General features: G+C 40.5%; 1 protein-coding gene across 3 annotated transcripts in view; it reads left to right on the top strand.

The window, feature by feature from the left end:
- Nucleotides 1–11,773, top strand: part of LOC102293136 (receptor-type tyrosine-protein phosphatase gamma) — a gene marked incomplete at its 5' end in the record, with an annotated part of 174,559 nt that overhangs the window by 58,118 nt on the left and 104,668 nt on the right. For all 3 annotated transcript variants that reach the window (XM_042228107.1, XM_042228109.1, XM_042228108.1), the window contains 1 exon segment: nucleotides 1,522–1,714. In XM_042228107.1, the coding sequence (XP_042084041.1) occupies nucleotides 1,522–1,714 (193 nt within the window).

Here is an 11,773-nt window from a genome sequence, read left to right as displayed (position 1 = left end):
TATACAGCTTAGAGTAAGACAACATGCATGAAGAGGATGATGTGGACAAAATACTCATTTGCCTAATAATTCTGCATTCCCTGTATAGACACTCTCTAGTGTTAATTTAACACTGGAGATTTTGCTGTGTAAAGCTCCCCCAAAATAAGGAGAAATATTTTTTCCCCAAAAATTAAAAAGTCATGCAGTAGAGGGTTTTTAAGATGCCAGAATAGGGATGATGGTGTAGGTTTAAGTTTATTAGATTGATCAGTTTTGCTGAACTATAAAATATTTTGGGTGCAGTGTATTTTTTGCATACGAGTATAACAGAATAACTTTAGTGTTTTTTTTGTTTTTAAAACTTGAGTATGAACTTATACAAAATGCAGCAAGTTATTTATAAAAAACAGTTTTATTGATTACAAACTACACTATATCTGATTCATATCAGTATCGGCAGATATCCAAATTTTTGATATCGGTATCGGACTTAAAAGAGTGGTATCGTGCCATCTCTACATAGTATACAAGAACATCTGTGCAGAGTATGGCCTGGAAGTCCTGAGGTCAAAATGGAACATGAGTGGTTCAGAAGAGAACAAAGGTTTTAGTGAAACTGAGGCTTGGGGGTTTGGTGAAAGGTTTGGTGAAACGGAGGCAGAGAGTGGTCAAGAAGGACCAAACTAAGATCCTATGGGATTTTCAGATACTGACAAACTGGTGATGGCTAACCAACCAGACAGTGGTGGACAAGAAGAGGAAACAGAGGAAGATGGCTGTCATGATAAATGTAGCAATACTGAATGATAGCAACATCAGGGAGAAGGAACACAAGAACCTGGGCTGAAATAAAAAGTCAAGAAGGTGTGGAGGGTGAAGGTAACAGTGGGCCTATTGGCAATCAGAGCACTAGGTACAGTGACCCCAAGCTAAAGGAGTGGCTCCAGCAGATCCCAGGAACAACATCGGAGATCTGTCCAGAAGAGCGCAATCCTAGGAACAGCTAAGATACTGTGCAGGACCCTCAAACTCACAGGCCTTTTTTTTAAATAATTTTTTTATTTACTGGTGGAATGACAAAGTTTTTTCTTTTTTTTTATGGAATAGTAACAGTGAGCATTCAGCATTTTTGTAGTGTCCCATGTTTGCTTATTTTTTAAAATGCATTTATTTATCATTTATATATTTGCATGCAGTTGTTTTCAAATGTGTGTTATGTGTTTATGTTATTTCATTTTTATTAATTTATATTTCAGTGCATTGAAACCTGTGTATTTTTATGTCAGGTCCTTTATTGGTCACTGCCACGTGCCAGGCAATTATCAAAGTTTCTTTATTTTCCTGCTCATATTCTTAATTTTTGTGAAATGCTTTGTTTTATTTTGTCAGTAAAATTGGCTTTTGCTTCTGTGTGATGAGTGCAAAAAAAGAATGAAAAGACACTCAAAATAACCAGATTGACTTCTGCTTGGTAATAACTACCTGTCTCCACTCGTATCTCTATTTTGCTGTAACGTTCACTTTCCCTACTACCACCAGTTGGAGGCTTTCTACTCCATCTTCACCACAGAGCAACAAGACCATGTTAAGTCGGTGGAGTATCTGCGCAGCAACTTCAGGCCCATCCAGAGCTTAGATAACCGGCACGTCTTCAAGTCTGCAGTAAAAGATGCCTGGTTGCCTGACCTAAATGACAGCGGCAGCAACCCGTATGGCACGGAGGCTTCCAAAGGTAGGATGTTCACACTTTAAGTATTCATTTTTTGTTTTTGTTTTTATATTACCTATTCATATTCATTGACTTAATTTATATAAAAGGAGGTATTGGTATTTACATCTGTAGTTTCAATCTATGCTTGGATCAAAGTAAGGGAAAATGCTACTTTGGGTCAGGTACTTGTACTAGCTTAAACAGCTACATTTCCCTCGCTGCTATGAACTGAGCTGAAATGAGCTGAGAGTCCAAAGTGCGGAGAACTAATCTGAAGAAATAAAAAGTGAAATCCCAGGCAGAGCAGCTCAATCTTATTGCTTTTAAGGCAAGTGGAGCAGACTGAGGCTTGGTTTGATGACACTGAGGCATGTGGACAAGGTGATAAACTTTCAGTGTTCTACTTTTACAATAATTAATTGATTAAAGCATTTCTTATGGCATTGTATCCAGCTGTAGGCAAATAAAAAATGTAGACAATATCCTGTTTTGTTTCACAGTGAGTGATCTGTTTTAGCATAGCTAACTCAACCAATTCCCCAAAATAAGTTGTAATTTTTTTTCAATGTTCATCTTAATGTCTTAACTTTGTAACTATTATTAGTTTTTGCAGGATAGAGTCAAAATGACACATCCTGGTGGTTCTAGGGTTGTTTAAAATGTTGGCATTGACCCTCTGTTAGTGCTTGGTTTTATCACTTGGTCTCCCAGGTGATCTATACAGAATTCCTAATCTGCTAAAATATATCCTCACATCATACTTCCATAGTAATGATTCTTAATGTTAATAAACGAAGTATATGTACAGATTGTCTTTCCTTTTTGTGTGCTTTTGGATTATCTGTCTTTTTAGTACTAATTCTGTTAACTCTCCTAACATAAGGCAGTGGGAGGCACACTGGCCAACCTCCCACTCTCACCTCATTACCAGTCAAAGAATGCTACAACGTTGTGCAGAGTTTGTGTATGCATGCTGTGTGTTTGTGAATGTGCTTGTTTTTCTCTGTGGATTTATAAGTCTGCATGTGAGGCCTAGCATCTGTTCACTGTCATCTGTCCCTAAAGAGTTTGTCCCCAACCTTCCTTCAGGCACAGTTCCATATGGTCCGCAAGGAAAGTATATATGCTAGACATGCACAAACCCACTCTTCCACATACGCGTGTGTGTGTGTGTTTTCCTGGCACATTATGCTTGCTCGTGTAGGATGTCCTTGAGTGCTACTATGAGACATTTTCTGTATGCAAAGAAGAAATGCAGATCAAGAGAAGGGAAGACGGCTGGGTGGAAGTGTGTAGAATTACAGTTAAAATGAAAATAACAGGTACAGCTATCTAAACCTCTTCTTAATGCAAATATCTAATCACCCAGTTACATGGCAGCAATTCAGTATATTTAGGAAGGAAGAACATGGTTTGAATTACAGCAGAAAGTATTAACTAAGCATTAGAATGGAGAAAAATCCGATCTAAGTGACTTTGAATGTGTCAGAGTATTGTATGAGTATTTTGGAAACTGTTGATCTACTGGGATTTCTCACACAACCATCTTGAGGGTCTTTACAGCAGGTGATTTTAAAGAGAAAATATTCAGTGACTGGTACTTCAATTTGATCAAATTTTCAAGTGAGCTTCGTTTACATTGCGCCAATTCAGAAGAACAATTGCCTCAGAGCACTTTAAATTATAAGGTAAAGACCTACTACCTGAGCAGGAAGCCAACAATCACCGACCCCATACGAGCAAGTACTTGGCAACAATGGGAATGACGGGGGAAAGAAACTCCTTTTTAATAGGAGTTTTTCTGCTATTCTAACTCTGGCAGAACCATGCCCAGTTAGGGGCAGCCATCCACTGTGATAACTGAGGGTAAAGAGAAAGATAAGAGCAGAGAAAGACAGGTTAAAAGGCAAATTATAAGAAAGCGAGCCAGAGTTTATTAATTGTTAATAATTAAATGTAGTAGTAGTGTATAACCTAGAGATGAAACCATACCACTTTTTATGTCTGATACTGATATCATAAATTTGGATATCTGCCGATATGAATCCGATAGTCTTTTATAATCAATAAAACTGTTTTGTTTTTGTTTTTTAATGTCTTGCTGCATTTTGTATTTGTACTCAAGTTTAAAAAAACAAAACACTAAAGCTATTCTGTTATACCTGGATGCAAAAAGTACACTGCACCCAAAATATTTTATAGTTCAGCAATACTGATCTTTTTATTTAAGCTTTTAGCAGAACTTTAAATCTAAAATTTAAATTTAAAATGCAATTTTATGCAGATTTCAAAAACAAAAAATAGAAGTGCAATATAATAATAATAATAAAAATAATAATAATAATAATATGTTTTATTTGAGGGCACCTTTCAGAAACCCAAGGTCACCTTACAAAACAACAACATTAATAAAAGGAGCAATAGTCATAAAATACATAATAAGTTAAAATTGCAGAGCTTGACAACAGATAAAATCAGCAGTAAAGCGAATAAGCCAGTTTGAACAGATGTGTTTTGAGCTGTGACTTAAATATGGAAAGAGTCAATATTTCTTAGTGCAGGAGGAAGAGAGTCCCAGAGCGAGGAGCAGAGCGACTGAAAGCTCTGTTCCCCACAGTGATGAGACGTGCGGACGGAACAGTAAGATGAATAGCAGATGAGGATCTGAGAGGGCGGGAAACAGTGGTGATATGGAGCAGCTCACACAAATATGAAGGAGCAGATTTATGGACACACTTGTACGTGAGCAGTAAGATTTTAAAGTTTATCCTGGCTTCTACAGGCAACCAGTGAAGCTGCTGAAGAACTGTTGCAATATGAGCTCTTGACAGAGTAGGAGTTATGACCCGAGCTGCAGAGTTTTGGAGAAGTTGGAGTTTATGAAGGGACCTTTTAAGGAGACCAAATAAGAGGGAATTGCAGTAATCAATGCGGGACGTAATAAGTTTACGCAAGCGGAATTAATGTGAGACTGGAATGAAAGAGTATTATCAAGTATGACACCCAAACTCTTACCCTGAGGGGAGGGAAGGGTGGGAGAACGTTCAATGTTAATGGAAAAACTGTGGGATTTGGTTAAGATAGATGGTGTACCAACAAGTAAAACTTCAGTTTTATTACTGTTTAGTTTGAGAAAATTGGAGCAGAACCAGGATCTAATCTCAATAAGACAGTTTGAGAGGGAGGAAGGTGGGAGGGTGAACTGGGTTTAGAACAAAGGTAGAGCTGGGTGTCATCGGCATGACAGTAAAAATTTATATATTTTCGGAATATATGACCAAGAGGGAGCATGTAAATAATGAATAAAAGAGGCCCTAATACTGAACCCTGGGGCACACCAGTAGAAACAGGACAGAGACTTGAAGACTGGGATTTAAATTGCATAAACTGAGTGCGGTCTGAGAGATATGAGGTGAACCAGGCAAGGGGGGTGTGACTAATGCCAATGGAAGCTAAACGGTTCAGGAGAATATTGTGAGAAATGGTATCAAACGCCGCACTAAGATCAAGAAGGATGAGGATGGATAGGAGACCAGAATCAGCTGCCATCAGAAGGTCACTGGTAATCCTTAACAGAGCAGTTTCTGTGCTATTACAGATTATGGTTATTGAGGTGTAAGTGAAGCTGGGAGATGACAACTAGGGGAGATTTGATATAGGGCGAAGATTATCAAAGTTATTGGGGTCTGCACCATGATTTTTGAGAGTTGTAATAAAAAAAGCCATTTTCAGAGATATGCAAAATAATATTTATATTCAACAACTTAAAAAAAAACAAACAAAAAAACAAGTTGTATAAAGCCTATAAATAGACTTCCAGAGTGGAAAGCAGTGCAAATAAATGCAAACACAGCTTCATGACACTCATCTTTTATCAACATCAGCGCTTGACTGGGACAAAAAATGGACCCGGGTTTTTTGACTAGAGACCGGCTCACCAGGTATTATAGGAAAAGCCATAAAGCCTTTGAATGGAAACAGACGCTGCTGTGGCAGTGATTTACAGCCTTATTGGTATATGTATGATTTCTATACATGTTACATCAGATAAAAACTTTGGTTGTAAGACTCAGATAATTATTTATTAAAAGCGAGACATTTTAAATGAGAATAAGAAAGAAAAGTATTTCTTTGTGCCCCCCTCTCCCTGTTAATGCCCTACCTGCCCCCCTGGCAACACTTTGCTAGACCCGCCACTGCACAGTTACCAGCTGTCAGCTACTTAGAAAAGGATCCTGGTGTTATTTGTCTCTCAGAAACAGTTCATAACTTCAACTCATTCATGTCACCTAAAAGGTAAACCTGTTTCTCCATCACCTGTTCAGCTCTGATGATTCAGTAAGGACATCTCCTGGTTTCATCTTCATGTTTCCCTCTCACCACATATCCAAACCGACATCATGACCAGCAGCTTTACAGCTGTGGCTCCAGCAAACATCAGCTGATACTAGAAATTAATATTAAATAAATTCTAACAACAGCTGATCAAGCTTAAACGTGCTGCTGTTGTTTAGCGCGACATCCGTGGTTTCCTCTTTCTGGCGCAAAGTGGGCGATAAACAAACAAGAGAGAAAAGGAGATCAACTGATCATTGATCAGTTTTATGATTGAAGTAGCAACAGGAGAGGGAGGGGGGAGAGAATGAGAGAAGAAGAGGCAGCTGTGCAGCGTAAAGACAGAATAACTCCAGCTTTGTGTCTTTTTTTTTCATTCTAGCTGAAGTACGGGACCATTTGTGTTCCTTTTCAACTCAATAGGGAGATATTGTAATTGGTCCAGCCCAGAGTCCATCATGACCAATTGACCAACTTACCACCTTTCATTGTTTATACTGTTACCAAAACCCAAAACAAGACAAACCAAGACAAACAAAAAAACCTTCGGCCCATAAAAATGAAAAATCACCATCGGCCCACTGGGCGGCGAGTCCCGCTGTGATCAAGATGGATGTCAGTGTAAGCTGTTTTTTAACACCCCATATTCCTGAAGCATCTCTCAAAGAACACCCTGAAACTACGTCCATGTCCTGAAAACGCTCCGCATCCACACTAGTGTTTTCAGTCATTTTCACAGAGTTGTGCTTCCACATTGAAACGTCCGAGAAGGCTTACATTCCAGTACTGCGCACGCGTGAAGCGGAATAAGATTCGGCCTGCCTCATTTCTGTCTGCCGCTTATTTACTTTCCGGCTCGTTGAAATGTCGCTGCAAAAGCTCGAGGAAAAGCACTGAGTTTTTTTAAATGGACTAACAATGAGGTGGAGTTGTTGCTGCGAGTAACACAAAAGTAGAGCAGGGCGATATGGCCAAAAATATATATCACGATATATATTTGAAAAATTGCGATAACGATATAACTGACGAATTTCTGCGAGACAAAATAGAACTCCACAACTTTACTAGCGCAACCCCCCCCCAACCAAAAGGCATTTCCAGTAGAAATGGGCTGACATATCCTGAGCACAACCATGTATAATATCCACTCCTCCACTTCTGTACCATGGATTCATTAATGCTGTATTCTAACACAGCTGCTCTATTCCCATGTTGTTGCAGTATATTAATGACTAACCTGGTATTGTGAATGGATTATCTCAATTTTTCCCCTGACTGAAGTTTGGTCCGTTTACAGCATCCTGCCATGCGATTGCATTTGTCTCTTGTTAACCATGAGGAACCTTCACGTTAATTTTTATCAAGTGGAAAAGTGTTAGCGTTGATTCCTCCAGCTTTACTTTTTATGCTATGCTAACATAGCTGTGTCGCTAGCGATCATCATCATTATAAACATCATTATATACCAGCTAGCCCAACTTCAGTAACCCTACAAACGTCACTGCTGTTTAGTTTTCTGTCTTCATTTATGTTGCAAGTGATAGCAGAGCTGTATGTTTGAATTTTTTCAGAAATCTCTCAGTCAGAACATGCTATATCATGCTTAGGTAACTAGCGAAACTAGCGAGCTAACTTCCGCTAACTTCCTGCTAACTTCTAACTCAGTTAAATGTAATACATTGTTTTCATGGATGCCTGGATGTTAAACTTCATAGTTACACCTGGTAAAGTACCAATGCTGATCGTTTTATTAAAGATGAAAGAATTTAGTCAGTTTTTAACTCTCAGTGATGCTGCAGTGTTTGTTTGACTTTGGGACCTGAAGGGGATCTGAAGTGGATGGAGTTTTGGACCCAGATTACTCCCAGATTTACGAGCACAAAGACAGGTTAAAAGGCAAACTGTAAGAAAGCGAGCCAGAGTTTATTAATTGTTAATAATAACGACAAATACAGCAATAATGACGGCCCGCTTGCATGTTCTACAAAAAACGGTGCTTTGCTGTGTATCTGACGGACAAACACCAATGGTGAAGTTGCACCATTTTTAAAAACGAATTCTGGTTCATCCGCTTCACTCAACAATCCGCTTTCCCCCTTCTCATTCTTCGTTGCCGCCGTGCTTTTTCGGGCGTGTGCGTATGAAAACAAAGGCACTGCGCATGCGCATTTTACCCATATTCTATCGTGATATTTCATTTTCTTATCATTGCCTAACATTGTACCGGTATTACCGTGAATGGTATAATATGGCCCAGCCCTACACAAAAGTAAAAAGTTGCCAAAGCAAGTAAGAATTAAATAATCTGGAGCATGTACAAACTGATATTAATCTTTAATAGGGCTTTCAAAATTGAGAGCAGAGAAAACAACTCCTGTATAATGTCATCCACTATCTTTGTTTAATTGGTCACATGACTGCATCACGTAACTAAAATGCATCATCATTTTTGAAAGTCTGCGTTTTCAAGTGTTCACACTGCGATGGGACAGCTCAGTTCTGAAATGTATGCGCTTTCGAGAGTGTTTTCAAAACACTGCATTTTCCTTGAGCAAAAACGTTGTCTCAGTGTGGACAGGAGGCCAAAACTGAGAGAAAACGACGTGTTTTCAAACGAAAACGCATTAGTGTGGACGTAGCCTGAGAGACACAGTCAAATGCCTTCTCCAAATCCACAAAATACATGCAGACTGGTTGGGCAAACTCCCAAACACCCTAGTTCAAACAAGGTGACAGCAGTAGCAACGGCATTATTCTGCAATAGTTGTGACAGTAGCCGAAGTAGTGTTTTCCCTATACATTTTAACTTAAATATAACAGCATTGCTTCAGACTTTAAGCTGGGATATTGTGAGTTGGGTTTTGAACCACTTACTTTAAGCATTTTCCTCTCACAAGGAGAGCAGATAGTGATGCTCGGTTGATTCATTTGTATACTTTTGTGTTGTACATCCCCAACTACTAGTGCCACACTCGAAGTGTGTACATGTGGACATAAATCATTGGAGGTTGACACACAACTCTTGCACTCAGATGTAACTAGGCTTGGCTTGTAGTTGTGGGAACGTAAATGGATGGCATTCCTATACCGATGATGTCCCAATATGACACTTTTATATGACATAAACATTTATACTGGTAGTGTCACGGACAATATAATAGGGCAGTGAGCTGAACTCTCTTATTTTCTAGAGTTACTCTGATGAGCTGTGTTAGGTAGATTCGGGAATATCTACACACTCACAGCATGTGGATTGTTTGTATGGACTCTCGTGCTCACTGTACTCTCTGTAAACTGCCACTGTGGTTCCTGACACCTCAGCCACTTCACACCTCCTCCACTCACCCTGCTCACTACTCCCCACCCCCAACCACATCACCCAGTACACATCCAGATGGATCCAGCCTTCCTCTCTCAACCATACGGGTTAGGCGGGAACTGAAGAGGATTAAAGCCAAGAAGGCAGCGGGCCCAGAAGGCATCAGCTCAAGGGTTGTCAGGTCCTTTGCAGATCAGCTGGGTGGGGCGATGGAGCACATCTCGTGTTGTACCAGTGCCAAAAGCTTCACATCCCAAGGACAGCTACAGGCTGATGGCTCTGACATCCCATCTGATGAAGACCTTGGAGTGGCTTGTCCTGGCACAGCTTCGCCCCCTGGTGAGCTCATCACTGGACCCACTTCAGTTTGCCTACCAGCCTGGCATCGGAGCGCATGGTGCCGTCATTCACCTCCTATATCATTCCCTCTCTCACCTAGAGACTGCTGGCAGCACTGTGAGAATCATGTTCTTTGATTTCTCCAGTCTCCTTTAACACCATTCTTCCCACAGTTCTGAAGGATAAACTGTAGAACTCAGGAGTGGACCACCACCTCACTACCTCCCACTGGAGACATGTTCTCTGGAGTGACGAATTGCGCTTCTCTGTCTTGCAATCTGGTGCATGAGTTTGGGTTTCCAGGAGAACGATACTTGTCTGACTGCAGTATGATGTGGGGGTGTTTTTCAGGAGTTCAGCTCAGCTCATTCGTTCCACTAAAATGAATTATTAATGCTTCAGCATACAGAGATATTCTGCTCCCAAGTTTGTGCAAACGGTTTGGAGATGGCTGGTTTATGGAGTAACGAGAAAGTAATATAACATGTTTCTTTTAAGAAAAATGAGTAAAGTGTTATACATGGTGTATATGGATACACCGTAATAACATGGGAATGGTTGGTGATATTAAAGTCCTGTTTGTGGCACATTAGTATATGTGAGGGGGCAAACTCCTCAAGATGGGTGGTGACCATGGTGGCCATTTAGAAGTTGGCCATCTTGGATACAACTTTTGGTTTTTCAATAGGAAGAGGGCCATGTGACACATCAGACTTATTGGTAATGTCACAAGAAAAACAATGGTTTCAGGTCTGAAGCACAAACGGAAGCCTAGTTATTTATATACTTGCTCTCTATGTCACACCACACTTTAAGTTTCGATCAAACAGCCTAGTTGGTTTCACTTTCTACTGCAATTACCATGCTTCTGCAAAAGCATGCAGTTTCCTGTCAGCCTACAACCTGGTTTTACACTGAAGTCTGGGCCTCTCATAAAACACAGTAATCAGCATTCAGATTAAATATTTTATTTCCTAACACTAGGCTCCGGGATTCAGGGGGAAAAAGCTCACCTTCAACAGATGGTAAAACCTGTGGTTGGTATCCAAGGGAGGACAAACTGACATGAGAGAACTTGGGAAATTGATCTTTTATGTTAAGTATTACCATATTGCCAGAAGAAGGTGGAAAACCAGTGACAAAATCAAGTGCAATCTGGGACCAAGGGTGACAAAGAGTTGGGGAAGGTCTGAACAAACTTGCATAAGGAGAGCTGGAAGACTCTTCTTGTGCACAGACAGAGACTGCAGAGACATATTCGTGGACATTGTTAATCAAGGCAGGTCACTGGAACAGACGTTGAATGAAGGTTATAACACAGTTGATTACAGGCTGGCAGATGAATTTGGTGGTGTGTGCCCAGACAGCAGAAGGGATATAGAGGCAACCCTGTAGATTTTTCATGGGGTCTGGTTCGGTCTGTTAAGCTTGTGGACGGCAGATTCAATCACCCATGTGAGGACGCCAATGATAAATGAGGAAAAGAGGAAGACTGATTCTGCTGGCAGAGGTGGAGAATTTCCTGGAGAGTGTCTGGTTTGATATTCCTAAACAGTATGAAAAATAGGGCCCATCTGACTTGTTAGGCATTGAACCGGTTAGCTGACTGGAGCTAGGCCAGGTTTTTGTGACCTGTCTGATGAAGGGACCACCCCCTCCAGCCAGTGCCTCCACCCTTCAAGAGCGATCTTGATGGCAGCAACTCTTGGTCTCCTACATCATAGTTGCGCTCTGCAGGGGTAAGATGACGATAAAAGACAAGAATGCATTTTACCTTCTTCCTGCCAAGAGAGTACAACTCCCATGCTGGAGTTAGAGGCATCCACTTCCATGATGAACTGGCAGGAAAGATCAGGTTGAGATAGAATGGGAGCTGCGGCAAAATGTTGTTTTAGATGGTCAAAGGCAGTCGGGCAGAGGGGTTCAACTGGTAGGAGATTTTAGTGGAGGTGAGTTGGGTTAAAAGCAGGGTGTTCTTACTGAAATCCCTGATGAAGCTACAGTAGAAGTTTGGGAAACCTAGGAAATGTTGGAGTTGCTTTTGATACTGAGAGACTGGCCAATAAGTTTCTGCTGGGTCTGGTTTG

This window comes from Haplochromis burtoni, unplaced genomic scaffold (genome assembly GCF_018398535.1).
Source record: "Haplochromis burtoni strain Fernald_Lab_line unplaced genomic scaffold, NCSU_Asbu1 Contig_304, whole genome shotgun sequence".
In the NCBI taxonomy this organism is placed as follows: Eukaryota; Metazoa; Chordata; class Actinopteri; order Cichliformes; family Cichlidae; genus Haplochromis; species Haplochromis burtoni.
Note: the sequence above shows the minus strand (reverse complement) of the source record. Positions and strands in the feature narration are given on the sequence as shown.